Consider the following 27958-nt stretch of genomic DNA (forward strand, 5'->3'; position numbering starts at 1 on the left):
TTTGAAATGTTGTTGATTAATTATGTATTTTATCTTTTTAAGCTTTTTTGGTTTGGGGTTGTAACTGAGAGATGTGTTCTTTGTTTACAGCCATTAATTAGAATTAACCCTTTTACTGTGGTGAGTTTTTGAGCATGTGGTATATTTGAGACTGTGAGAAGAACCGGGCAGATGCCCTTTGTGGTCCACATTAAGTAAGACTACAGTCCTTAGCAGCAGTTAAGGAATTGAGAGGGGGGCCTAAGGAAACCTCTATGGCCGGTCACCAAAACTAGCGTGATGCCAGTTAGTCGAACTGAGAACCCTGGGTAACATTTCAGGAACTGGTTCTGTGAGAGATAAGAAGGGTCTTTGCATTTTCTGTGGGGCCCTGGGCTCTGCCGCTACGTCCCGTGCAGTCGGAGTCCACGCTACAGAAGGTAGTCGCCTCTGTGTGCGGGACTCCGTTACACCTGGCCAGGTGTTCAACAGTGTCCCCGTTCACTCTCAAGGGGGTCCTTGTTTTAGATGATAGTTTACGTGGCCATCTTGCCTGGGGGGATGGGACCCACGGCTTCCTCTTTGCTCGCGGGCAACCATCCAAGCGCATAGGGCCACTCCCGTACTATATTGGTCCATCCGTTTAGACCCCGCACTTTCACGGGGTACTGGAAGCCGTGATGGCGCAAAGTGGTCGAGTTCCCAGCAGAGCTGAGGGCACTTGTGAGAGTAGCACTTTTAAGGGAAGCACATTACGTGTTGTGTTAGGAAGCTTTCGTCCTCGTAGGGCGTGTTAATTTGATTGGGCTTCTTTGCACGCGAGGAGACCAGCCTGGGTTCGTTTGACTACGATGACGAAGGGATCCGTGGAACAGGTAGTCAAAGCAGGGGCGCAAGAGACAGGAGGGGCGAGGTGGAGTGAGGGACGGTGCGTGCTTCGAAGTGGGAATAGGAAGCATCCTCAGTTAAATAAGGCAGCTGGGCACCTGAGGCTTCCGAGCGCAATGAGGCAGCTGCCAAAATCTTTAGCTCTTTGAAAGAAAGGTAACATGGAACCGGCAGTCTGCGATCTTCGCGGCCTTGCTTGAAAAGATTAACCGAGAGACTGAAGGAGTTAGCCGAGGGGCCAACGGGAAAGGACGACTCGAGAAACGCCTCAGTGCCCACAGAGAGGGCTGGCAGGCGCAGACAGGTTGCAGGCCAGCTGACCCGGGGAGGCCGGAAGCCGGGAAGAGTGGGGACCGGAGCAGCTGCACCAGGGAGCGGTGGGCGGCGACAGGGCGAGAGCCCGCCCTCTGCCCCGCCCGGAGTCCGCCCCTCTGCCCCCGTGTGCCCAGGCTTCCTCAGGCCGCCCGTTCGGGTACTTGTTCGGTGTCCTTGTTTCTGCTCCCCAAGGGCCTGTCTTCTCGGCCGGCCTGAGTGGCTCTCCGCCCGCAGCCGAAAGAGCCTGGCATGACCTCTCCAGCGCTCCCTTCTGCCGCGCTGCCGCGGCTCTCCTAGGTCGGTTGTGACTTAGCTCGCTTCCAGAGTTCTGTTCCCGGATGAGCCAAGACCGCCAAGGAGCCTTATAGCCCCGAGTGCGGTGAGGAGTGTTTCCGTTAATCAGGGCCTTCGGAAGGCCTTTAACGAAAGCCTCCTTGGTGTGCTTTGTTGGGCGCGGCTCCTGGAGGAGCCGGAAGCCTGTGGGACAAAGTGCCTTCCCTCAGTGACCGTAGTTTCTGGTTGGACAGACAAGTGCGGCATTACGGGGTGTCAGTCCTCAGAGAGAACGCTCTCCGTAGGATTGATGTGGAGGAAGCCATTCACTTTTTGTCCCCAGAGAAAGATTTCTTTCTTGCTTTTACTAAAAAACAATAAAATTCCATTTTTTATAGAAATCCAGGCCGTCAGCATGATAGAGTTGATTTGCTATCGTAAATCCTGAAAATGCTTAGCAAGATCATTTAGATTAGTAGTTTTCATTCAGTAGAACACTGAGGACTACCTTGTCTGGCTCTGATAGTACTCCTTTGTACCTAAGTCTTCGTTCACAGATAAGTCATGGAACCCAGTCCTTTGATATTCTACGCGGACATTCCGTGTGGATGGGTTCCTGATGAGCTTTCATCATTCCTACGTTAGAAAAAAAAGGATTTTGGTCTCCTAGGGTTAAATAATTATCGGTTCTTCAGCTGTTGTACGAAATGATTTTCCGGGTTGGATGTGTAATTACTTCAAATATTATTTTGAGCAAATACCAGTGATTGATTCCTTTGGTGCCTGTTTGGTTTATTAGAAGCTGAAAGCTGTCATTAAAATTAAACCTGGTGTAGAGATTCCTTCCAGTTGGGGGAATATCATTGGGGATATTACGGTATTTTTGGTCACCTGTTTAGGGCTCAGTGACTTGTTACGGCTCCGCATGGACGAGTGTGCTTTTGTGGCCTTTCGTCCCTGACGGCACGCGTTCTAAGTGCTGGTTGTGAGTGTGGAGGAGCTGAGGCTGCACGCCACATCTCCGTTACTGCTTTCTCTTGGTTTCATTGCCAAGTGTGAGCAGCCCGGGGGAGGAACATTCAGAATTACTTCTTCCTGGTCGGTGTCTGTAAAGAACCGTACCCCCAAAGTTGATTGCACAGGACAGCGGAGAGGGGCTGCGGACACAGGAGCTTCGGCTCAGCTTCGCTCCCCATCGGTGTTGCCCTCTCGCCACCAAATCCAGTTTCTCAGAAGCAGATTAAAAGCAAGGAGCTGCTTTTCCGTCATTACAGTGAAAATTTAACTGGGGATAAGTAATTTTATCTTTTCATTTCTTGTTAGGGACCTCGACATAGATAATGCTGGGGGACACGGGACCCCTCGTTACCGTGCACTCTGTGCACACACCTGTGTGTATACACCGTGAGTTCGTTTTCACTTAGACACCACATGCCGCAGTCGTTTATTCCCATCTCGGCTGCCGTGCTCGCTCAGCATAGAATGTATGGCGTGTAGACGTTTGGGAAATGGGCATTCGTTTTGATACTAGGTAAATCTCGTATCAGAAACTTTCCCGGGAATGGGATAGGAGGACTGCATTAGTGTGAGTGTGGCTAATGCAGAACGTGTGGTGTCACCCAGGGACCGAGACGAGGGACGGTAGCGTGCTTGACTTTGGCATCAGCTGGTCTGTTCTCGAGTTGCTATCTTTCATGACCTTGGGCAAGACGCTCAGCCCTCCTAACTTTGTTTTATTTACCCGTGTAGTTGGGGTATAAAGCACCTACCTGGCAGGGACGTTGTTTTTCGATTAAAAGATCGAGCCTGCAAAGTGGATGCAGGGTGCTGGGGCCGTGGGAGGACGTGGTAGGGATATGGTGTTTCATCGGTACTCTGCGTCCAAGCTTTGCAGGGGCAGACACCGTGCCTGCTTTTATTCACTGATGTATTACTGTGTGCTTATTAGCATATGCCCGGCCCATCCACAACAAATGTTTATTGAATGTTGAGTGAAGTTAACATTTCAGTGGGAAAAAACTCAGTGCATAAAGTTTTAGAAAAACGTTAGCAGTGATTTGATACAATGCATTAACTACAAATCCACCTTCTCTTTATTAAACAAACCAGAGAGACGCATTTCTTTACTGTTAGTCTACAACGTGTAGTGTTTTGGTTCGCTTGTAGCGTGTAGTACTTTAGATATTTAAATAATAAAAATCTATTCTTAAAATAACTTAAAACTCAGTTACTTACTTTCTTCAGGAGTTTACAGAGGGTTGCCGAAGTCATAACATTTTTTAGGCATTATAATGTGTTTTGAATTTTCTGTATTACTGACTTTTAGCAAAGATAAATGAGGACTTAAGTCTGTAGGTGGTGAACATTCCTGAGAAGGCTGGCTGATAGGAAAAATGCCTCATGATGTAATGATTCAGTTTCGTGTCAGGTAGTGGTTGATTTTCTCTTTTTGGTAGCCGCTCAAGTTAGATTTCCAGAACTGAGTACTTCTTTCCATAGTTCCTTTTTCTCCTCTAGTTCATTCCCTAGGAAAAGGTCAGTATCCCCCATTTACATCTGCGTGACTTTGACGGTAGTGTTGGATAATGAAGTGAAATCCTTGAAATTCGTTATCGACTGTTTTTTAGTTTACAGGGTGAGGAATTAAGTATTATTTAGAGACATAATGGAGTGTGCAGCTGAAGTCCTTCTCCCACAGGGCTCCTTTCCGCCACTTTAGTTGTCCTCACCTGTCTGGAGTGGGTGCTCCAGCATGACACCACTTTTACACGGTGGTTTCCACGTCCAGCAAAGGTGCACCCTATTGATTTGGTGCTCAAGTATTCTTCTGGAGACCACACCGTTTTTCTCCCTTCATTTACAGTACAGGCCATGGTTGCTTAGTTGCTATCTATAAGCATTACGATAAACTGTAATGGGTCATTAAGCTTGCTCCATGCTATTTGTGTGGAGTAGGCCACCAATAATAAAAAATGTATGCACAGAGACTGTATGTCCTTTTCACATATAAATGTGACGTTTATGATTTTATTTAATCCTTTAAGAAGCAAGAGGGGGATGAAATCCTTAGCCCCAAGTTTAATGGACAAAATATCGTCAGGTGTTCCCCCCGCCAGTTATGGAGCAGTCATGTTGCAAGTTATTTTGAATCACTACAGCCTTTTTCCCTGATCCGAATGTCAACTTATAAATGGTGGGGCTGATATTCACATAAATGAAAATCAAAATGAGGCTTTGGGAATAAATACTCTCATAGCATCCTATTGGCCCCATTTACCCAGCTTCTCAGCAGGCTGTTTTCACTCATGACTGACAGTCATTGTAGGCCACGTGGGATTTAAAGTTTTAATGGTTCACTGTTACCGTGAAGTTGGGTAATTCATTTTTTTCCTGGTTTATTTGGATTTTAGGACTAGGAAACCACTGAAAGAATTTCGTTTAATTATACTGTTCCATAAAATATGTATCTAAAAATGTTTACTAAACCTGTTCTCTGGAGGTGAAATGTTTTTAATGCGAAAAACCCTAGGTATTCTAACCTTTCTAAAAAAGGAGCTTAAGAAAGTTTGAGACAACTTCAGATTTGCAGAGGGCTGCTTTGCAAGAATATTGGCAAAGTCTTATTCATATTCTTGATATCTTAGAATTGGAAATTGATAATTTGTGTGTACCTGTGGATGTTTGTGATTAAGGACTAACTTGAAATAGTCCAAGTAAAACCCACCAGAAGAACCAAAAGAAAATGAGGGAAACAGATACCTGTTCATGTTTTCCGATTCATAAGTAAGAATAGTGCTTTGCTTTGAAATGTACTTTTTAATACTTAAAATGTTTTAATAATTATTTGAACTTTTGCATATTTAAAATAATGCCAAGGTGCTTTGAAATGCTTTACTCGGTGTCTTCTTTATTTAAAACTCTTGATGTGAATGAATAAGAATTTGAATGATCTGACTGATGAATTACTAGTGCAAAATATTCACCAGAAATTCATTTTTATTGGATGATTATGGTAAAAAAAAAATACTGAGTATTTTGTATATTGTAATGCACAGTTGACCCTTTGATTTGGAATTTGTGGTGCTGGTATGGGGAGGAGGGAGGTGTGTGTGGAGCAGATGCTGTTGCTAACAACACTTGTTGTGATTGTGTGTCGTCCTTGAGGCAGTGGGAGTCAAGACTGACCACACAGGAAGTGTACTATGGGGTGCCCAGGATATACTCTAGAAGGTGATCTGCAGAGAAGGCAAAGAAAACCATCGTGATAAAGACAGCCCCCACTATTAGCTTATTTTCTTGGGGTTTGTGTTTTTGTCTTAAAAGAGACCTAGAAAAATAAGTAGTTAATGGAACATGTTAAAATCTTGGATTATAGGAAGTTGTTAGTGATTCAGAAGGAATTAAATTTAAGAAAGCTCCCTAAAAATGCTTTAATATTAAAACGTTTGCTTGTCTGTTATTTTAAAGCAACTTTAAGAACAGAGATTCTTCTATAAGTGTTTGGATCTTATGGAGTTTGTAGTTTATTTAAAAACCACACGAAACTGGGCTGGTTAGTTTTTGGAAGTGTTATGTACTCTCCAGAATGTATAAAAAGGGAACGTATTTGAACTGTTACCGAGGTATCTGTTTTGATACTTACAAGGACGGTGCTGGCTTTCAGAAGTTGCTCTCTAATCTGCTGCTGCTTTAAATGTTTGCACGGTGTAAAGGAAGACGCATAGACACGTGGTACGCACCAGCGCTCGTTTCGCGCCTAAAAGAAATAGTGGCTTTCTTGAGCTTATGTTTTGTGCCTGTTCACATGGGCACTGGGAGAAAATTAAAACTCACTTTAAAGGTGTCTCTTTTCCCTCTGTTATTAAGCCTTTGTCTTTTGCCTTGCCTTTAGCTTTACAAAATTAAACTAGGACTTTGAGAAAATGGTAGGATCTTCCTTTGACCTCCTAATGCCTCAAATATTTCCTTATTAAGTACCTGTCTTGTGCCTCTAGGGTCTCGCATTAGAAACTCTTCTGAAAGCTCAGTTTGTCCACTTCTGGTTCATTTACGGCTGCGTTTATCTGACACCATTGCGTTTTTGTTTTTATTCTAAGCAAAGCATGCCGTTGTCACTGTGTTTTGGCACTGTGTCACATCTTAACTTGGTTACTTGGGGGGCACACACCATACTGCTTTACAACAGGACCCAGATTAAAGTCTGGAGCCACAAGGCTCGTATGTTTGTTCATGCTGAACTAAGGCAACGGCGCTGATGCAGAAAGGCTGATAACTTCGGTGGTAGAACAAATTCTCTGAGAGGCCATCTGCTCAAGGGTGGTGCAGATACCTGCTTGTGTGCTGCGTGCCCCCAGTAACCAGGGCTGGAGGGGACGTTGGGCATGCTAACTGAAAGCTCTTTTCTTTTTTAGGTCCACAACTCCCAGGCCTGCTGCAGATCTCCAACTCCTGCTTTGTGTGACCCCCCAGCATGCTCTCTGCCGGTGGCATCACAGCCACCACAACATCTTTCTGAAGCCGGGAGAGGGCCTGTAGGGGTAAGGAGAATCCCGTTTTTAAAAGCTATCAATATTTTATATCCCATAGGGTATAAAATAGGAATATTACCTCCCTCCCCAGAGCCCCTTTAAAAAATGTGCTGTATTGTATGTGTTTTTAAAGGAGTAACAAGTACATGCACAGAGGAAGCAAAATACGGGACTTGCCTTACCCCTCTAGGACAGTTCCAGAAGTCAGCGGGGTTTGGTGGTGTAGGGTATTGGGGCGCCAGCAGAGAGCATGCTGGGCTGTTGCAAGGAGCAGGAGCTGGCAATCAGCAGCGAGTATGGATGTTGGCAACTGAAATGGGGAAAAAAGGGGGTAAGTTTGAGTCCAAGTGTGAAATGTGCACTTCCCCAGCATCGTGGGGACTTAGGGCCCACAAATCTAAACTATTTTGGATGCTGTCCTCTCAGGTGACATTTTGTCGAATATCGCTCAGAAGCAGCTAGGCTCTTCTGCGATGCCAGATAGAGAATTAAACCCTTTGAAAGGCTTGAGTTAGGGTGTAGCTACAGTGGACTCGGCTGTGCCCTGGTAATGTCTCCATTACCTGGTGGTAATGACGTGTGTGTGAGGTGCAGCAGGATGAAGTGTCTGTGGTGCTTTGTCCCTAGAGCACGGGGCCTGGTGTTGGTGATCTGTGGGTGGTTTGTGTGTCCTGTATCTCCCCTCTTATGAAAGTTGTGTAAACATCTGTCTGCCTTTCTTTTTCCTTTATGAGGATTTAATGATAATGTTTTCCGGAAGACAGGTGTTTATTCTGATTGACTGCTGTTAATCACCAAAGAAGTTGAAGACCTGTCTTTTCTCTTGTTGTGCGTAATCTGACCGTGGGGCTCAAATGCATACTCAGGAAATAACACAAGATACTTGGCGCTGTATAATGAATTGCTCAGTTATAGTGTAGAATAATAGTATCTTGAAACTAGGAAAAGCGAGTGCTCCCAACGGGCTGCCCCACTTGGGGGAGTTTTGTGAAGACAGGCAGGTTTTGAGGAGCCGGGTTGGTTTTTGATACATCAGCAACATGTGGACAGGCAGACTGGCGGAGCCTTCCAGGTGTACGTGTCCACCTGTCCCTGTAAGCCACATAGACGGTGAGCCTGGTGAGGCTGGGAGTTGAGAGAAGATGACCGCAGGACGTCGGGGAAGAGCACAGGTTAGTGGGTCGTGGGGGTGGAGGTGGCACATAACGCGGGGCCAGATCATAGAGCACGGTAGAGGTGAGACGAGGGCAGATTTTATGTGACACGTGGGAGAGAAGCCTTTGTAGGCTTTTTTATTCCAGGCAAGCTGATTTGCAAATGCTTGCTTAAGAAGATGGATTGGGTATCCGGTGCATTCTGGCCAGACGGCAGAAGCTCCAGCTAGATGGTGAGGGCTGTCACCCATGTGTAAAGAGAAGAGGACCGGGACAGGGGAGCTAGGATATTAATCATCGTAACAAAACCAGGAGTAATTGTCACAACAGCAATGTCATGTGCAAATAGTTGCTGGTGTAATTTATCAAGAATTAGACCAGAAAAAAGGCTCACATTATGGAAACCTTGGAATTCTTGATATAACAACCATTCACAATGGAAGATAAAACCCAGTGTAGTGGATAAAAGTCTAATGTTAATCCCTGGAAAGATATTGACATCGTAAAGGACCCATTAGCAGAGTCCCAACTTGACTCTCTACTTCAAAGACTTCAGCCTTTACAGTTACCATCTTGTTTCCATATATATCTAAGAGATGATTTTCTCTTTCAGGCTGATACTTTCTACTTTATTCTCCAGTTAGTGTGGATGTCATTGTTAGACTGTTTCATTTACTACAATATTCATTAATCAGGATTTGTTGAGTAGATTTAAAATTTTGCCCATAATAACATTGATTTTCAGTAAACTTTTTGTATTAGCATTAGTGATGACCAGTATTTATTTATTTATTTATTTAGCAGAAAAGTATGGTGTTCCCTGGAGTTTTAAATAAGTTCATGATCGGTGGTGTACTCAGATACCATCAGATGGAGGTTTGAGGAGGTTCTGTAATAAGATAATAAATCTTCTTTGAGTCAAGATGATGCTGCATGAAGCAAACTGTATTGATTGTTCTTTAACAACGCTTCATGCTGCCAAAGTCATTTGAGCTGGATCTGAATTGGATCCAGTTGGCAAAGCTACCCCCCATGTGTGGAGTGCTCATAAATTCTGCAGGCACACAGATCTAATACAGTGCAATGAGAGAGCTGCTGGGAGAAAAAATTGATTACAGGGTTGCAGACAATATCATTAACAGTTCTTGCCATGATACACCAGATGTCTTCCCTAATAGACTATTTTTGTTAATTTAGTTTTTATAGGATAGCACTAACTGCATCATAATTTAACTTTCTTTGCATATTCAGGTATCTGATCTGTGTTTCTACGTTAATGGCGATATCAACTCAAAGAGTTAATTTTATAATTTTTAACTTATTTGTTCAATTTTAAAGTATTTGTGCTGGAAAGGCAGCATTTTCCCTTCTTATAGAGAATATGTTAGCTTGGATTTTTTTAGCAAAAGGTGCTGTGTTTATTGGCAGTCCAGGGGTAGTGAGGGAGGTGAGAAGGCAAAGAAAACGTTGCCCAGCTTCTCCCTACGCTGGATAGAGATGATCCCCTCCACCCCCGCAGCTGCTCCCAGTATCCGGTGGTTTAAATGGCAGGACAGAGACTCTTTCCAAAAAGCAGAGAAGGTGCAGCTCTGGAAAGGAGACTTAAAATGCACATTCATTTTAGTTCTCATGGAGGCGGCTCTGCAGGCTGGACTTCTTGTAGGGTGTGCTAATCCCTTCCTCACTGGAAGAGCAAGGGTTAGACTGGTTAGAGACTTAGGATTTTTATTTTGTCGCCTAGCTTTTTGCATGTTTAAGACCTCTGTTGAGCAGCTGATGCAGATAAATAGGACAGGTCTGTAATAGTGTAAGATGACAAACGATTTATTTGTCATTTTTTTAAACTACTGGTTTTGGTTTTGGTGCATTATTCTTTAGAGAACATGTTTCTCTCCTGATGCGTTCCTGTGTAATGGAGGACATGTTCATTACCTTCCTGGCACTTAATTTTCTCACTTTTAAAGTGGGCACAGCACTACGTAGTGTCTACCTCAGCAGTTGTTGCAAAGAGTGAAGAAGTCCATTGATCTGCTTAGTGTGGTGTTGAGCATATGATAAGCATTCATTAAGCAGTGTCTGTTGTTACATAGTTTTTTGTTTTACAAATTCAGGTGTTAAATCATTTATTAGTGTTCCAGACATTCTTGGTCTGAGGTCCATAGGCCCCTAGGACTCATTAAGTGTAACAGGGTCTGTGAAGTTCCTGAAATTGCAGAGTCTTGTATGTATGTGGATTTTTCTGGAGAGAGTATTCTTTTCAACCATGAATGCTAATCAGTGGATTCCTAAAAATGTTGAAAAAGCTTTCAAATGAAGATTGAGAACTGTGGCTCTATAAACTCTCCGCTTACAGATCAGCTGGCTGGTCGTTAGGGAAGTATGCGGACACTGAGCATTTACTTGGTGCCCAGGCACTGTGCTACTCTTCTCACGTAGTTTAATTTGTGGTATTTATTTCATTTTGCAGATGAGAAAATTTGAGGTTTACGGTTGTAGAAAATCTTGCCTTGAATGAATGTCAGGAATGAATTCTGAGGTTTAACTCGGGAACCCTTCTCCTCCCACCCCCCCTCCCCCCCCACCACCCAGCCTTGTGTAATGTCCGTTGCTCTCGTGGCTGGCTTCTGTACTTCCTGGATGGTCCCTGCAGTGGTGCCCACCTTTGCCTCCTCTTTACTTGAAGAAACTCCTGAGTTAGCGTGCTGTTCGCTTGCTTGGTAGAGCAGATGGCTTCTGCCGCTGAGAGTGTCACAGGCTGGCCTCACCCTGAATGAGTGGACAGTGGTGGTAACATATGGTGTGAGAACCCTTCGTCTTCTGTTTAATGAATTTTTAAAGTGTATTTATTTATTTTGATAGAGACAGTGCAAGCAGGGGAGGGGCAGAGAGAGAGAGAGAGAGAGAGAGAGAGAGAGAACCCCAAGCAGGCTCTGCAGGGGCAGCATAGAGCCCAAGGTGGGTCTTGAACCCGCCAAACTGTGAGATCATGACCTGAGCTGAAATCAAGAGCCAGACCCCCAACGGACTGAACCACCCAAGGGCCCCGGTGTGAGAAACCTTCTTAGTATCAGTTAATTTTGTTTTCCTGTTAGCCCTTGTGGTGGTTATAATTTTAGTATTTTGTTTAAAAAATGCATGATGAACAAACAGCTACTCTTTGAGTTTCTTTTTCATTTATCTTAATGACATCTGTGTACATTTGAAAAATAATTCCTGTAGTGGTGTTGCGTTTGTTGATCTGTGTGTGTTCATTTTGGGTAAAACTTCATGCGTGTAAGAAATTGGATTTTGCTTTTTCCTTGGAGTAAATCCACTCCACTGATGTACACAGACCTGGTCCACTCACGCAGAGCGGGAAGCTAGGGCCCCGTAGCTTTCCCCAGATTCCTGTTCGGGAGGGGCTGCTAGGCCAGAATCTGGGTCTCCTGGGTCTCTGCTCAGTGTGTGCTTTTTCTGCTGCTCCCTGCTACCTTCCTGGATCCATAAAGCAGGCCTGTGAGATACATCATTTACCTCCTCGAAACCTAAGAATGCTTTGCTTAATATCTAGTTTAAACTTTTGCGATTGTAATTCATACCAGTGTGAAAATAATATTTCTTTCCTGTGTAAGGTATTTATCATTCGTAAGTATTGTTTCTAACACTGATATTTTTCATACTTGGGACTTCATAGTATTTAGTAATTAAAGGTGAACACTTATTATAGGATGCTATTTTAAAATGAAGGCTGATTATGTTTTTTTTTTTTTACCTAGTTCCTTGTAGAGAACTCCAATCTGGTTGCTTTTGTAGATACGCAGGAATTTCTAAGGATATCCTGCTCTTTCAGTATTTCCTGTAGCTTCCCCAGTTGACATTAAGAATGCCAAAAATAACCATTGCCTTTTATATTTGATTGTCATGAAAGAAATTAAAACAACTGAATTTTTAGAAAAATTACTGATACAAATGCTGGGATTAGTCCAACTACCCTAAATGGAAGGTGATTAATAGCTGTTGAATTTGAAGGCAGCAAGTTGAAAAAATTCTTGAAACACCCAGCCTCCCAGTATGAGAGGGCTTTATCCCCTGCTTGCACAGAGATTCCTTCCCTCTGAACGGCTGTTTTCATATCCTGCTCTCCCATGAAAGCCAGTTTCAACTGATTTGTTCTTGAGGGCTGTCTGTCTTGTTTGTCTGCTCCTTTTCTTACAAAAGGGGCATCAAGCCACCTTGTCGGAGCATAGATTTGAATAACCTTATGATCTCGTAAAACTGCCCACTCTTTCAGCAGTGTGCTTACTACAGTAGGCCGGTGCGAGGTGGGAAGATTGCCTGTAGGTTTCACTGAGCTGCAGCTCTTTTCAGGGGCACCTCCTGCATCACCCTGTGTTCCTCACGGACACTGCAAGGTCTTTTAATCTTGCCTTCTTGGGCTGTTTTGTATTGTTTGAAAAATATCTAAGTAGATATTTGGAGTTCTCCGCCTTTACAAGCTCTCCAGAATTAATTTTACTCATAATAAATTGCCAAAGAAATGTCAGCCCACGAAAGTAGAACGCAGTTTTGTTGAACTTAACTTTGTTTTTAGTGTCACCCCTCATTTTAGGATATCCTAGTGCTTGTGGTGGTAGCAACTCTTACAAATATCAAGGCCTTCACTAGAGTACCAGATTTTTCTTAGGGACTGGACTGAAGTGTAAGTAATATACCTAAGGTTAATTAGGCCTTCCATGTTCTATAGAAATTGGTGTACTAAATTATTATGCCTTGTGCCTAGAAGTGGACATTTTCTGTTTTTGTCTTTGATTTCATGTTGTGTAATTAGGTTGAATTTGTCTGTCCTCCCTCCCTCCCTCCCTCCCTCTCTCCCTCCCTCCCTCCTGACTTCAGTTTTCAGAGCAGTTTTAAGTTTATTGCGAAATTGAGCAGAAGGTGCAGATTTCCCACATTCCTCCTACCTCTACACATGAATCGTCTCCCCCATCATCAACCTCCCCTATCAGAGTGGTACATATGTTACAGTTGATGAACCTGCATTGACACATCATTATCCAAAGCACATAGCTTCCATTAGGGTCCACCCTTGGTATATTGCACATTCTGTGGGTTTAGACTAGTTTATAATGCCATGTATCCACTATTACAGCTTTATACAGAGGAGTTTTATTGCCCCGAAAATTCTCTTTGCTCTGCCTGTTCACCCCTCCCTTCCCCCAACCCCTGGCAACCAGCAAATTCTTTGCTGACTCTTACAGTTTTGCCTTTCCAGAATGTCAGAGTTGGAACCATATAGTATGTATCCTTTCTAGATTGGCTGCTTTCCCTTAGTAGCATGCACTTAAGGTTCCTCCTATGTCTTTTCATGGCTTGAAGCTTATTTCTTTTTCATGCTGAATAATATTTCACTGTTTCGATGAACCAGTTTATCCATTCGCTTACTCAAAGATGTCCTCACTTTTCTTATTTTTAGCAATTATGAATAAAGCTGCTATAACTAATCTGCATGTAGGTTTTTGTGTGGATATAAGTTTTCAAGTCCTTTGGGTAAGTACCAAGGAGTGTGATTGCTGGATTGTATGGTAAGAGTATGTTTGGTTTTTAAAGAAGCAACGAAACTTTTCCAACGTAGCTGTACCAGTTTTCTTTCCTACCAGTGAATGAATGTTCCTCTCGATCCCCATTCTTGCCAGCATTTGGTGTTGTCAGTGTTGTGGATTTTCGCCATTCTAATAGATGTGTAGTGATGTCTGATTGCTGTTTTGATTTGCATTTCTCTGATGACATACCATGTAGAGTTCTGTTTTTATATGCTTACTTGCTATCTGTGGATCTTTTGGTGAGGTGTCTGCTAAGGTCTGTGGTTCAGTTTTTAATCAGGTCGTTTATTTTCTTATTGTTGAGCGTTAAGGAATTCTTTGCATATTTTGGACAATAATCCTTTGTCAGGTGTGTCTTTTGTAGGTCTTTTCTCCGAGTCTGAGGCTTCTCTTTTTCTTTTCTTGACAGTGTCTTCTGTTGGGCAGTTTTTAATTTTAGTGAAGTCTGGTTTATCAATTCCTTCTGCCATGGATTACGTGCTTGGTGTTGAATTTAAAAAGTCATTGCCAAACCCAGGGTCATCTAGTTTTTCTCCTTTGTTATCTTCTAGGAGTTTTCTAGTTTTGTGTTTTACATTTTAGGTACGTGGTCCCGTTCGAGCTGATTTTTGTGAAGGGTATAGTCTGTATAGTCTAGATTTCTTTCTTTGTTTTTTACATGTGGCTGCCCGGTTGTTCAGCACCATTAGTTGAACTATGGTTCAACTATCTTTTCTCCATTGTATTTGCCTTTTTGTTCCTTTGTCACAGGTCAGTTGACTATATTTATGTGGATTTGTTTCTGGACTCTATTCCGCTGTTCTGAATCTGACCAGTAAAAGGCAGGCATTTTGACTTGTTACTTCTAAATAGTTAACTGTGTATTTTGCAAGAACAAGGACATTTATGTATATAGTCGCCACATAGTTACCAAAAACAGGAAATTTAACAGTTTAACAATACTCATCTGATCTGTAGACGTTCACATTTTGCCATGTGTCTCAGTAGGGCCCTCTGTGGCAGTTTGTTCTTTGGACCTAATATCTAGACCAGCATCACACTTACATCTAGTTACCATGTGTCTTAGCTCTCCTTTAATTTGGAACAATGTCTTAGCTTCTCTTTGTCTTTTTATTTATTTATTTATTTATTTTTATTTATTAAAAAAATTTTTTTTAACATTTATTTATTATTGAGAGACAGAGAGACACAGAGCGTGAGCAGGAGAGGGGTAGAGAGAGAGGGAGACACAGAATCGGAAGCAGGCTCCAGGCTCTGAGCCGTCAGCACAGAGCCCGACACGGGGCTCGAACTCACAAACTGCGAGATCATGACCTGAGCTGAAATCAGTCGCCCAACTGACTGAGCCACCCAGGTGCTCCTCTCTTTGTGTTTTGATGACACTGACATGTTTTTAAAGAGTGCAGTCTAGTTTTTTTGTAGTTTGTTGTTCCCTGCCTATTAGATTTAGGTTATGCATTTTAGGCTAGACTGTTTTATTAGTGGTATTGTGTCCTAAGGTCTTTACATCAGAGAGATTATGATATCAGTTTGTCACATTATTAGTGATATTAAGTTAACTTTGATCACTTGGATAAGTTACCACCTTTTCCTTTGTAGTTGAAAAGTAACTTGTAGGGAGAAACTTTGAGACCATGTAAATATCCTGTTCTTCATCAAAGTTTTACCCACTAATACACCACCCAGTGATTATTTTTGCCTGAATCACTGTAGCGACTGTGGAATGGCAATTTTTTTTTTGTAAACACAAAATTGCTCTGCCTTTGAGAAACAGATCAGAATTCACCGACCATTAATCCCAGTGTGGGATTTTTGAGTAAAGTGGAAGAAAGAAACTGAGAGAGGGGTGGGGGGGATGGGAGAGACTGAGTGCTCAGGGTGTTTTTCATTTTTAGAATACTAGAAATGAGAAGGACTATATGAATTTTCAGATTTTTTCTAGAAAGAGGAAAATCTTTTTCTAGGCAGAGGAAAAAAACACCTGTGATGGTGTTTGTTCCCTGTTGAGCCTCCCGAGGCGAGAAAAGCTGCTTAGAAGTGAAGTAATAGATCATGGACATGGTTAAAAAAATACACATTTTTACTGTTGAAATTATGGTCTTGTTTTGATTCATGTTGGCAAGCTTTACTAGTGATCAAGTTACTTACTCTCTCTGCACCTCAGTTTCCTCACTTGTAAAACCAGAATATTATTTCAGTAGTTCTGGAGTGAGGCCCAGGAATCCATCGTTTTCCCAGGCACGCCCCAGGAGATGCTGGTGGCAGCCCAGCTTTAGCGAACGGAAGTCTGCCTTCCACCTCGTGACTGTTGTAAATGCAGAGACCTGATCACGTCCTTTGCAGGAGGTAGGCCAGTTCCAGGGCCCCTTACGTTTCTCAAACCCGAGCGTCTTCTATTAATTTTAAACGAGTTCAAACTGAACAACAGAACAACAACAATAACAACAAAACAATGAAGCCCTGTCAACATTAATTGAATAGAATGGGTGATTGTGTGTTGCTGAAATGAAATAGCCGCTTCTCACTGATGGCTTCTGGCCCAGATTGGAGCGCTGGGGGATGGCGTTTGGCGTGTTTCGACTGGTGGGTTCCTCACGATGACTCAGTTCTTCTGTCGCTTTCTGGTTGTTGTTATCCTTGAGAAACCTCCGTAAGTGTCAGTGTGGCTTGCTGTGATGCGACTTTGTCCTTCTGGGGCATTAATGTGTGGCACGTTGGTTTGTCTTATTTATTTACTTAGTTTGTGGTAACTATAGTAGTACAACTTAGGTATTTGGTTTCATGTAAACTCACTCAATTACATCTCGTAGCTCTCAACTCAGTTATTTGAAATGATAAAATAGACAATCCAGGAAATGAATACATTGAGAAAATTTAAGATATACTTTGAAATGAAAAGAAGAATGAGCCCTGTCCTTCTCCCACCTTCCCATCTCTCGCTCCTCTTTGAGGGAGACAGTCCGCCCGTGTTCCTGACGTGCCTTGGCTACTTTATATGTATATACAGTTGACCCTGGACCGACGCTGGGGTTTAGAGGCACTGACTCCTCCCCGCTCTGCAGTAGAAAATCTGTGTGTAACTTCTGAGTGCCACAGAACATAACTTCTCATAGCCTACTAGAGGAAGCCTTACTAATCACGTGAATAGTTGATTATCATATATTTTGTATGATACATGTGCCATACACTGTATTCTTATAAGAAAGTCAGCTAGAAAAAAGAAAATGTTATGAAGAAAGTCATAGGGAAGAGAAAATGCATTTGCATTACTGCACTGTAACAAATCTGCGTATAAAAGTGGGCCTGCATGTTTTACACCTGTGTCCTTCAAGGATCAACTGTAGTCCATCCTTCCGGCAAGAGTAAATGGAAGGGCTGTGCTTTTCATCATTTTGTTTGCAGTGCCTAGAACAGGTCCCGACTCTGCACCTTATTCATTGAATTAGTGGTTTTCTTCATTTAGAAGACAGGGGGAAATATTTTAAAAATCAGGTGAAGAAGAATTTAAATTTTTGTTTATTTATTTTTAAATATTTATCTTGAGAGAGAGGGAGAGGATGTGAGATCACGTGTCAGCAGGGAAGGGGCAGAGTGAGAATCCCACGCATGCTCCTCACTGTCAGTGCAGAGCCCAGTGTGGGGCTCGATCTCATGAACTGTGAGATCATGGCCCGAGCTGAAATCAAGAGTCGGACACTCTACTGACTGAGCCACCCAGGTGCCCCAAGAGGGACTTTTTTTAAAAAAGGAGTACACAAAATGCGACGAATGAGACCATCAACACAAAGTATAGCATTAATACAGTCAAGGGGAAGATTAGCCAAAAAAACCTGATGTGCATGTATGTGTATTAGGTTTTTTTTGTTTTTTTGTTTTTAAGAAAGAAGGGACTGTTGGGTGTTTTTTCCACTGTGTTTTCTACCTCTCACGAAAATGAGAGTGGTGTGGAGCCCAGAGGGTATTCCTGGCTATGGTTTTAGTAATTAGGTATCAGTATGTGATAAACAAAAAAACAAAAAATTTTTTGTTCTAAATATGTATTTCCTTCCCTGTGGGAATTCTTAACGGGCTTGTAGAACTCCTACAGCATACGCCTTGTAAACGTGTGCATTGTCAGTTTTTCAGCTAACGTGACATGAGGCTGTTTTGTTAGGTTTCATTTATTCGAATGCTGGGTGTTCTCTCCTTTGAATCTGTCTTAGAGAGGACCTTGTCATGCTGTTACAACAGGAAAGTGGGGGTGGTGTTGGTTATGGGGCTGCTGCCGCCCTTGGTCTCAGCCTCTTGACAAGTGACGGTTCTCCTTGATGGCTGAGTGAATGGGGGGGGGGATGCTGCTGTACTGCCCCAGGGCCTTGTAACAATTTAGTTTGGATGGAAAAGCAGAAGGACCTCAAAAGACAGAGGTACAGTGCCTTTGGTGTCAGCAGCAGGCGTGTGTGGGGACCTTGGGCCCGGAACCCTTGGGATTAGTAAGGTGCCTCGATCCAAAGGATTGTGGAGGAACACCATGGAATTGCATCCAAAGACAAATTAGTGGCAACGGCTGACCGCAGTGCGTCCTCTCGCACTCTCGGTGAAAGGTGGAGCTCATTGGACAATAAAAAATGGAAATTGAATGACGTTAGTGGAGTTTAAGGGCAGTGTAACCGGAGTGCAGACCATTCTGTGAGGGATGAGAGCAGTTTGATTTGTACTTGTACCAGAGACCATTCGCTTGATTTCAGTCAGAGAGTTTTTTTTTGTCTCAAATATATTTTTAGTATATAAAGATTCAGGAATACTCTTAAATCAACATTACCACCAAATTTAATATTTGGTTAATTTGGTTTTTGAAAGTTTAGGGTTAATTTGGTTTTTGAAAGATTCCCATGTTGGAATGGGGAAATAATAGTGGTTGATATGTATACAGCTTCCCCTGGTTTTTCCTTTCGTTAGTAGCGTCTTCTTGGATATATTAAAAATGTCCACAGATGTCCAGAGATTGGCACACTTACCATAGTGATTGAATGTCAATCTGCTCTTAAGATATTGAGCAGATTTGTTAACAAACAAGATGGGAATGCACAAAGATGTCTGATGCATTGTTAAAATTCTTTAAAAGAAAAGCAGCTGGCAAATGGTAATTGACAGCTATGTTTCATCTGTAGAACTTGAAATGCTGCTATGGTTACTGTTGGTTAAGGAGGGAAGACACGTCCATGAGACCAGGGCTTCTTTAGAAACCGATGAAGAATGACAAAGAATCCAAGGTGACAGTTTAAGGATTGCATGACAGGAAAGGCACTGTGATTAAATTCCCTGATGTTGTCACTGAGCTGTAAGGCTGAAGATAACGCGCTCTCCTTCTGCTGAAAACAAGAATCGATACCCACTCCTTGATGGGCTAAATTATTAAAAAGAGCCCTTCTTACAGCGTTTCATTATCTGGGATTTGCCTCAGCTGGTGATTTGTTGGCAGCATAGGGAGATTTGGTAAGCATTTTGTATGACAATTATTCAGTCGGCCGGTGGAGCCCTTTGGATGATTCCCTTCCACTTAACAATGCTCTTGAATAGATGTGTGATTTCCTTTTGCCTAAGTGACTCTGTATCTTTTGGAGTTATTAAACAGAGTGTTGGCCACACATGCACACTTTCTTTTTTAATTTTGTTCTTTGTTTGTTTTCTCTTTTGTAGCTGTGGGTGGGTTGTTTAACAGATTTTAGTGATATCCTTAGCAAACATCAGTTGCATTTGGCATATTACATCAACCTGACACATTGGCTAATACATGCTGAGTTTTATATTCTTCCCTTAGGGGGAACATTCTACAAGAAATTGACTTCATTTTTATTAATTAATTTTTTGGCGTAGCTTTTTTTTTAACATTTATTCATTTTTGAGACACAGAGAGACAGAGCGTGAGTGGGGGAGAGGCAGAGAGAGAGAGAGAGAGAGAGAGAGAGAGAGAGAGAGGGAGAGAGGGAGAGAATTTGAAGCAGGCTCCAGGCTGAGTTGTCAGCACAGAGCCCGATATGGGGCTCGAACTCATGAGCCGGGAGATCATGACCTGAGCCAAAGGGGGATGTTTAACCGACTGAGCCACCCAGGCGCCCCAGGCATAACTTTTAAGGAGGGATGGTGGTGGTGTTAATTTGTTAGGTAACTGATGTGATTTTTTCAGCCAACCAATTGAGAAAGAAAGTAACCTCATCGGGTGAGCTTCAGGGAGAGAAAAAAGAAACCAGCACCCGGCTCTGTCAGTGTTGGTAGTGTAACTGGTCCCAGTCTAATACAAAGGCTAGGGATGACGAGAAGGAAGAGCTTTTGGGGGCAGCCCTTTGCCATTATCCACCAGCCCGGGAGGAGTCCTATGGGAGGCGTTGTCACGTGGAAGGAAGCATAATTGGACTTCTCCATTGGACTGGCACAGTTGGAATCTTCTGGGTGAAGTTTGAAGCCTTCTGCCCTTCTCCGGTCTGTCTGAGGGGGGATCAGATTCCGCTTCAGCGTTTTAACATTGGTGGTGTGACATATTTATTTTCTTATGGTAGAGACAGTACTGTTTATAAAAGAATTTTTTGATTCAGCCTCAGGAAGAGCATGGTCAGCCGGACAAAGCCGTGTTAAGAGATGTCGGTCCCTGTGGTGGAGCCATGAGGTGAGGCTAGAGACAAGTGTAAGATCGCATTTCTGCATCCCTGGAAAACTGATCAGATTTAACAAATCCTTTTATCTAGTAGGAGGAGAGAGGGTTGAGAGGGAAGGGAGAGGAGTGAAGTAAGAGTGGAAAGAGGGAGGGCTTTGCACACTGTACGGTTGGCTTCAGTAACGGCATTGGAAGTGGCTTATGTGGATGGGATCCGGCCACGGGCGGGGGAGGGGGGTGCCCGGCTGCCACGGAGACTCTGGTGTGGGAGAGCTCCCCTGGGAGACGTGAATGCCAGGCGGGTTCCAGTGTCAGAGAGAATCTGTGGGGAGAGATGCTGTGCATTGTTTCCGGTTCCCCTGACCAGATTCATGCCCCCGCCCTTCCTCTCTCAGTCATTTTGGTTGAAAGAGTAAGTAAAGGACGTGGGTGGTGGTCTGTCCAGGAGAGAGAGGCAGCATTCCACCAGGCTGATCAGCCGTGTGCACTTTGTAATCCCAGCCAAGGAGTCTTTCGAATGCACACTTGTGTAATGTCACAGTGATCTGGAGAACGCAACCTGAGTTTTCCACTTGTGTTACGCTGCTTTGAATGCAGTGGGAACTCGTCTGAGTATTGCTGTATCTGAAAGAGATGTATCGCCCTTTTATTTCGGGGGGAAGGGCCGAGGACTGAGACCTAGACAACCTTTGGTCTTCTTTCTTCCTTTGGATGAAATGATGCCTTCCTGCTGTTTCTGGAGGAAATAGAATTATCTAACAGTGACGGTGACTGCTGAGTATCAGGCAGCTTGTTGAGCAGAGGAATGGCTTCTTTTAGAAGGTGGGCTAGGAAACTGCCAGAAGGACTGATCATGAAAAAAAAGATCCAGTGAGATGTTTATTTACAAAATAACAGTGAAACTCCCCTGCTTTACAGACTTGATTATTGTCCGGGCCAAATTAGGTCGCCCGTACGTGCACTTTAATCTGTCACGTGCCCTGAATGTGGCTTAGAAAAACCATGCTGCAGACGCCGTTCCTTCCCCCCCTCAGTAGCCACGTGACCGTGGTACCGCAGGCCAAATTCCTTTGTATCTAAATCTTTTTTTAGTCATGGAATCTTAACACATGGATTTTTATGATTAACCAGTTTTCTAGTCCTGTGTAGTTTTTCTTCCTGTTGGTTTAGCTACCTACCTGCTTGGGTTACCATTTTAGAGATCTAGTTTACCAAGAAGCAACATGAATTTCTTTGAGAATCCAAAGGCCTGTTTAACAATTAGCATCAGTGCAAATGAAATGGTTAAGCACTTGCTACTTTAACTCCCGAAGGAAACAATGCGAACTGAAACCCAGTGAAAGTTCCCTTTTAACTGGAGCATGCCCTGGGCGTCTGTCATGTTTAATAATACTTTTGACCTTGGGGAGTATTGAACTTGGAATCTCTCTCAGGTGATTTTGAGCGGCATTGTCACATACTCTGTGTCAGCATTGTTTCCAAAGATACATCACACCAGACCATAGATCTCTGTAGTTTATTTATTAGAGAAATTTGTTTTATCACTCAAATTGAGTTTTTTTTCTATAGGGAAGATAAATTAACAGTGTGGGCCACTAGATTTCTGAGTCACAGGCTGTTTTGTGTTTGGCATACTGGTTGGAGACGATCTGTGTTTGGGTCAGCTTTTTTTCTAGGCAAATCTTACAGACACAAAGGCGTTTATGAAATTTAGGCTCAATTCTCACCAATTACCAGAGAAGTGCCGTCTTATTTTTTGCTGCTACTGTGCAGGTAACTGATTAGTTAACATTATTACTTATTGACAGATGGTTTTTGCACCCAGGAGTGGTAAACTTTTTCTGTAAAAGGCCAGATAGTGAGTGTCTTCTCTGTGGCACCTACTCACCTTGGTCAGAGACGATATGTGACAGCATGGCTGGTTCCAGTGAAACTTTACTTACAGAAATAGATGGTGGGATATATATCGCCTGTGGGGCTGTAGTTTGCTGACTAGCACAAACTCTAGAGGATTATTTCCCTGAAAGTGTCACTCCAAAGCACCCTTTCCTTCTTCCCTTGGCCTCATGCCTCTGAGAGAGTTGTGTGGTTGGTAGAGTTAGTGGGGAATTTTTCCTTTTTGCATTACTTTGAGCTGGTTGAGTATTTTATGTATTTATATCTACAGCTGTGCCTGCCTTCCCTCCCCCCCCCCCCCCCCCAACCCATTCCCCTCCCCGCATAGTTTTTGTATAGCCAGCTGACAGGTAGATATTTGTTGGGAGAACTCATTCTCACTAATGACCCTTGAGGACTTTTACAGTATGTTTGGATTTACATACAGGAGGAATTAAATGGTGGGGTTTTTTAGTTTATTTTTTTTCTTTGTAAGTTAGCTTATATCTGTAGAGAAAATTTGAAAGGTTAGATATGCATAACAATACATTAAAGTTTGTGTTCTAATTTTCCATGTGGGTCTTTTTTTTTTTTTTTTTTTTTTTTTTTTTTTTTATGCTGCAACACAATATTCAGGACAACAGAATAGCCTTTTAAAAAATGTTTTTATGAAAAGTATGACTTTTCTGTTTAATTTAGCCTTTAACAGATATATATTGATATGGGCAAATACTTCAGTGTTTGTTACTGATGAAATAAAACATTTGATACCCACAGAGGCAAAGAAAACTTGTCCAAATAAAAATTAGACCAGTCACAGAAGATGAGGCCGATGAACCATCAGCTTTTTATTAATACACTTTTGCTCACAGGGCATCCTGGGAACTGAAGTGGGGTGGCACCTTGCCAGGCTTCTTCACCATTGAAAGAACAGTACAGAACTCCTCTGACACTGGTGCTTAGAAGTCTTTATACTGAAGGGCAGTGTTATTGTTAGCAAGACAGTATTATCCAAACAATTTTTAAAGAAACAGTATTGGTTACTGACAGATTCTGTTTGTATCCAGATAGAGTATGAATGTTTCAGATTTTATTTGAGAGGAGGGTTTGAGGGTTTATGTCCTAACCTAAAGTAATGTGATCTGTATTATTGGCTCTTAGTTTAGTTGGTGCATTTCTGGCTAAGTTATTATAAAATTGTCTCTGGTTTCTGCCCGTTTATGCCCTTTCCCCAAATGCTTTGTGTAGTTTACTACTGTAAAATGTCATACACTCTCACTGCAGTCATTAAATCCAATTTTCTTTTCGCTAGTTGACCAAACAAAAGAGTTAGTGGGGGAATTGCTTTGTCCCTTTCCTGTATTATTTTGAGCTCATGTATCTTTATACCCTGTGCCTTACACACATTATGTAATTCATTGTGGGTATATACCCCTGGTCATTTATATTTTATTTTACTGTGATTATGATTAAGTAATTTCACCTCCCTGAGAGGTAGAGTGCTCTTGTGGAAAAAATGCCTAGCTGGCTTCTGTTTTCAGTTCTTACTGTCAAAACTTCCTGGCTGTGTTACTTTAGGAAAGCTGTTTAATCTTTTAGGATATTAGTTTCCATCTATCTGTCATATCAAGATAATACTTGTCCTGCTTACCAACAGGATTATTCTCGTGAGAATAGAAAGAGGTAATTTAGTGCTTTGAAAATTTTACAGTGGTCTACAAATGGAGGAGATCAGTTGTTATCAGGATTCACTAGATATAAGAAACACCTAAATCACAGTGGTAACAAGTCTATATTCTCATATAAAATGAGGTGTTTTCCAGGGTGTGCCATCCAAGGTTGGTAGAGTGACCATGATCTTCAGGTGTCTAGTTTCCTGCCATCTGGTCCATTATCCTTAGTGCATGGTGTCCATTCTCAGGGTCTCCTGTAGTCGCAGATGGCCGTTGGAGCCACAGCCATATCACCTCCATGTTCTAGGTCAGTGTTATTCAAATCATGGCCCAGGGAATGAACCATTTGTTACTAGTCTACCATGTGGTAAGTATAGAAACAGAAAGTAACCATTTAGAAATTTTTGTAGCTGTTTGACAGTTCCTGCAGAGTCTTATTTGTGTTTTATTAAAAAATAATAATTAAAAAAAAGTATTGCTCTGCAGCGGATTGGGGGCAGGTGGTTCTCCACCACAGCCTGGCAGCTGAAGGAGGAGGGCACAGAGGCAAAAGCTAAGGTTGTCCATTCCAGAATGTCTCTAGCAGCCCCCATCTAACAACTTCAGTTTACACAGATCTTCCAGACTCCCAGATCTTCCAGGGAGTCTGGACTTGCTTTGGCCGTGTGCCAGTGATGGAAGGGCTCTGTTACTAAGGGAAATGGGAGAATGGCAGTAGAGAAGGCCACCAGCATTCTGTGCCCCAGTTGGACAGGTCTAAAACCTCAGAGCCATTCGGCACAGAATCAGATTCACAGAGCCTGTGCAATTCTTAGAGGTAATGACCCCAGGGCAGCAGCCACTTCGAGTCACTGCATGTCTCAGATGGGAAAACATACTGAGAAGGTCGAAAGCAGAGTAAAAATGATGTGAGAGATTATATAGTTACCTTTCATAGGAAAGAACATTTTTACGGGTGCCTGGGTGGCTCAGTCAGTTAAGCGTCAGACTTCGGCTCAGGTCACCATCTCACAGCTTGTGGGTTCAAGCCCTGCGTCGGGCTCTGTGCTGACAGCTCGGAGCCTGGAGCCTGCTTCGGATTCTGTGTCTCCCTCTCTCTCTCTCTCTGCCCCTCCCCTGCTCATGCTCTCTCTGTCAAAAAGTGAATAGAAACATTAAAAAAAATTTTTTTTAAAGAAAACATTTTTAACAGATTTTACATTTATTTATATTTTCATAACTTGAAGTAAATTTGTGAATTTAGTTACAGTTCCTCATTTTAAACCAAGACGGATTGTCTTCATGCAAATATGATTAAGTGTGATTCTCTTAGGATATGTTATAGAAGCAGAGGCGTGCCCGGCTGACTCAGTCAGCAGAGTGTGTGTCTCTTGATCTCGGGGTTGTGAGTTCAAGCCCCACACTGTACGTGTAGAGCCTACTTTAAAAAAATGGTACGGAAATGGAGCTCTTTGCAAAGATGACTTTTAAAAGGTACCTTTTGTTGTTTTGGAATTGGCATGATCCTCTTTGGTATGTCGTGTGTAAATGCATGCAGTGTTTACGTTATAGGGAGGTTTTTAAGAGAGAGGGTTATAAGGATGAAGTGGTTGGTGATTTAATTGAATTTTGTGTTTTCAAATCTTAGTTTTGTTGTTTCACCAGCATTGGAAGTATGGTAAAATGTCTTCACGTGGGCATTGCAAATGGTTTTTCCCTGCTTTTGCTAAAAGTCTTTGGTTTCCTTCTCATGTGTTAAGCCAGTGTGTATTAAACCTTTTTATTATGTAGCATTTGTTACTAGGCATCTTTATAGGAAGGGATTAAGAATGATGGCTGCATCTTTAAGGGGAAAATCCAAGTTCTTACCTTCAGCATGTGCAAATGTTTGTGGGAGGCACAGGGCATGGGTAGATGTCTTTAAAGTAGCTAGAAAGCATCGTATTTGCTGAAGCGTATGTGCGTTAGAGAGGAGCCACAAATGATTGAACCCGCCTGTTGCTAAGGTAAGGTAGGAAGCGTCTCTTGAACCGATGGCTTCAGGGTTGACTTTTAGAGATAAGGGCGGTGGAGGGGAGAGAGGGGTGCGTTCTAGACCCAGAGATCTTGCCGCTGACTGCTTGTTGGTTCAGCGTGGTGTTTGTCCTCTTTAGTTGTCATGAAACGGATGAATCTTAGTCCCAGTGACTGGATTTGGAATGTGGGAAGACTGTGGGCCGTGTCCGTGAACTGGGCTTACCTAGGCAGTTTTGCAAGGAAAACAGATTGGCATTTTATTTTTTCCTCTCGCTCAGCGAGGATAGTGCTGATGTGAGAAAACCCACCTTGGCCACAAGTGGTCAGTGGCTGCTGATCAGGTCAGGACTCGTCTCGCTCTTCGACCGTCTTTCTCTTGACCGTTCCGTTTGAAGACTCCAGGTGCCTTTCCGTCTCGTTTGATCCCAGAAAAGCCTCTTCACGAAAAGTTGTTCGTAGAGAAAGCCTTGCTGTATCTGCCAGCACAGGTGGCTTGGTCTTTACTTTCTTGCCGCCCAGTGGAAGTTGGTACAGGATGTAGTGCATCTGATGACGGCTCCACAGGGCTCTCTTGCCGCCTTTTCTTCAGAGTCTCAGTTGGAAGAGGTCTGCCGGTTTTCTCCTTTATAGCGAGCAAACATTTGGGAAGCTCACGTTCGGTTCTTAGCGTCTGAAATAGTTGAATAACTTTCCGTTGCTCCGGATACTGACAGAACGATGCAGTTGAGTCAGGATAGTTTGGAGACTAATTGGTTGGCAGCTCTTCTACTCAGCAGCTCTTTAACTGTTTCTAGAGAAAGAGACTGCTAGAGGATTCTGGGTGAGCCCAGGCATGTGGTCAGTGGCCAGGGAAACAGCAGCCGTGAATCGGTGTGGCTGAGGAGGCTGCAGGAGTGGGAGGTCAGGTCGAGTGGAGGAAATGCAATTCGCGGACTAGAGTTTCCAGATGAGCAGATTAGCAGTGTGTTTACGCCGCTGCCTGGAAGCATTGCCTTTGTATTTCTTTTCTAAGTGTGAATTAAGTAAGATTAGAAAATCTCAGGTTTCACTTCAGAAAGCTTAAAGGCATGGTTTATGTTATTTTTCCAGCAGTATTAGAATCAGAATAGCAAGTCGATTACCTTGGCCTCTGAGTCAATACTACCTATAGGCTGCAAAGTGGGTCACGTTTCCCCCTCTGTTTTCAGGGATTCTCTGACTTTCTGCTTAATTCTGTACAGTTTCAAGAAATTTATTTCATGAGTTTATTTACCAGCCTAAATGGATTTTAAATGTGTGGAGGGAACAAAGCTGTGTTTTGAATGTTTTGGGCATTCTCTATGGTCCCTGGTACTGTTTCATGTAGATTGTAGGCTCTTTGTTTCTGGATTTGGTGGATTTCCTGTGTGTCTCCCGGTGACTGGCTGGCTTCTCATCCTTCAGGTCCCAACCAGATGTCACCTCCTCTGGAAGGTTTTTCTGACTACCATGGTCCCATCCTGTTTCATCCTAAGTCTTTTTTAATTTGAGAGAGAGAGAGGGAGAGAGCGAGCAGGGGAGAGGGGCAGAGGGAGAGAGAGAATCTTTCTCTTTCTCTCTCTCTCTTTTTTTTCTGAGAGAGAGAGAGAGAAAGAGAAAGCACAAGTGTGGGAGAGGGGCGGAGAGAGCAAGGATCTTAAGCAGGCTCCACGCTCAGCACAAAGCCTGATCAGGGCCCAGGATCAGGGCTCAATCCCACGATCCTGGGATCTTGACCTGAGCTGAAATCAAGAGTCTGACGCTTAACTGAGCCACCCAGGTGCGCCTCATCCTTGGTCATTTTTAAAGATAATTGCCCATTCTTAATGTCTTTATTGTTTTTATGACACCGATCATCATCCGAAATCCGCTGGTGGTTTACTTGTTACTGGTTTTCCTTTTCCCGAAGGGATAGGACTTGGGCAAGGGTAACCCACAGTGGTGGTTTTTGAGCTGGTCCTCGAAGGATTGGAAGGATTTGGACTGGAAAGCTCTGGTTACCAAGCTTTAGCTGAAGCCTTTTTAGACAAAGGATAGAGGCAGGATATTTTTGTTGACTGTCGGAGTCTAG

The 27958-nt window shown here is 43.0% G+C and overlaps 1 protein-coding gene across 7 annotated transcripts in view; it reads left to right on the top strand.

Moving 5' to 3' along the window:
* The window catches only part of RERE (arginine-glutamic acid dipeptide repeats), a 424018-nt gene that overhangs the window by 195615 nt on the left and 200445 nt on the right, over nt 1-27958 (top strand). For 6 of the 7 annotated variants that reach the window (XM_060621655.3, XM_060621656.3, XM_078452471.2 and 3 more), the window contains one exon: nt 6867-6992. The exons of the other annotated variant lie outside the window; for it this stretch is intronic. In XM_060621655.3, the coding sequence (XP_060477638.1) occupies nt 6867-6992 (126 nt within the window). Of the gene's footprint in view, nt 1-6866; nt 6993-27958 lie in introns of those variants that run through there. 7 annotated transcript variants of the gene reach the window in all.

Source organism: Panthera onca, chromosome C1 (assembly GCF_046562875.1).
Source record: "Panthera onca isolate mPanOnc1 chromosome C1, mPanOnc1 haplotype 2, whole genome shotgun sequence".
Lineage (NCBI taxonomy): Eukaryota > Metazoa > Chordata > Mammalia > Carnivora > Felidae > Panthera > Panthera onca.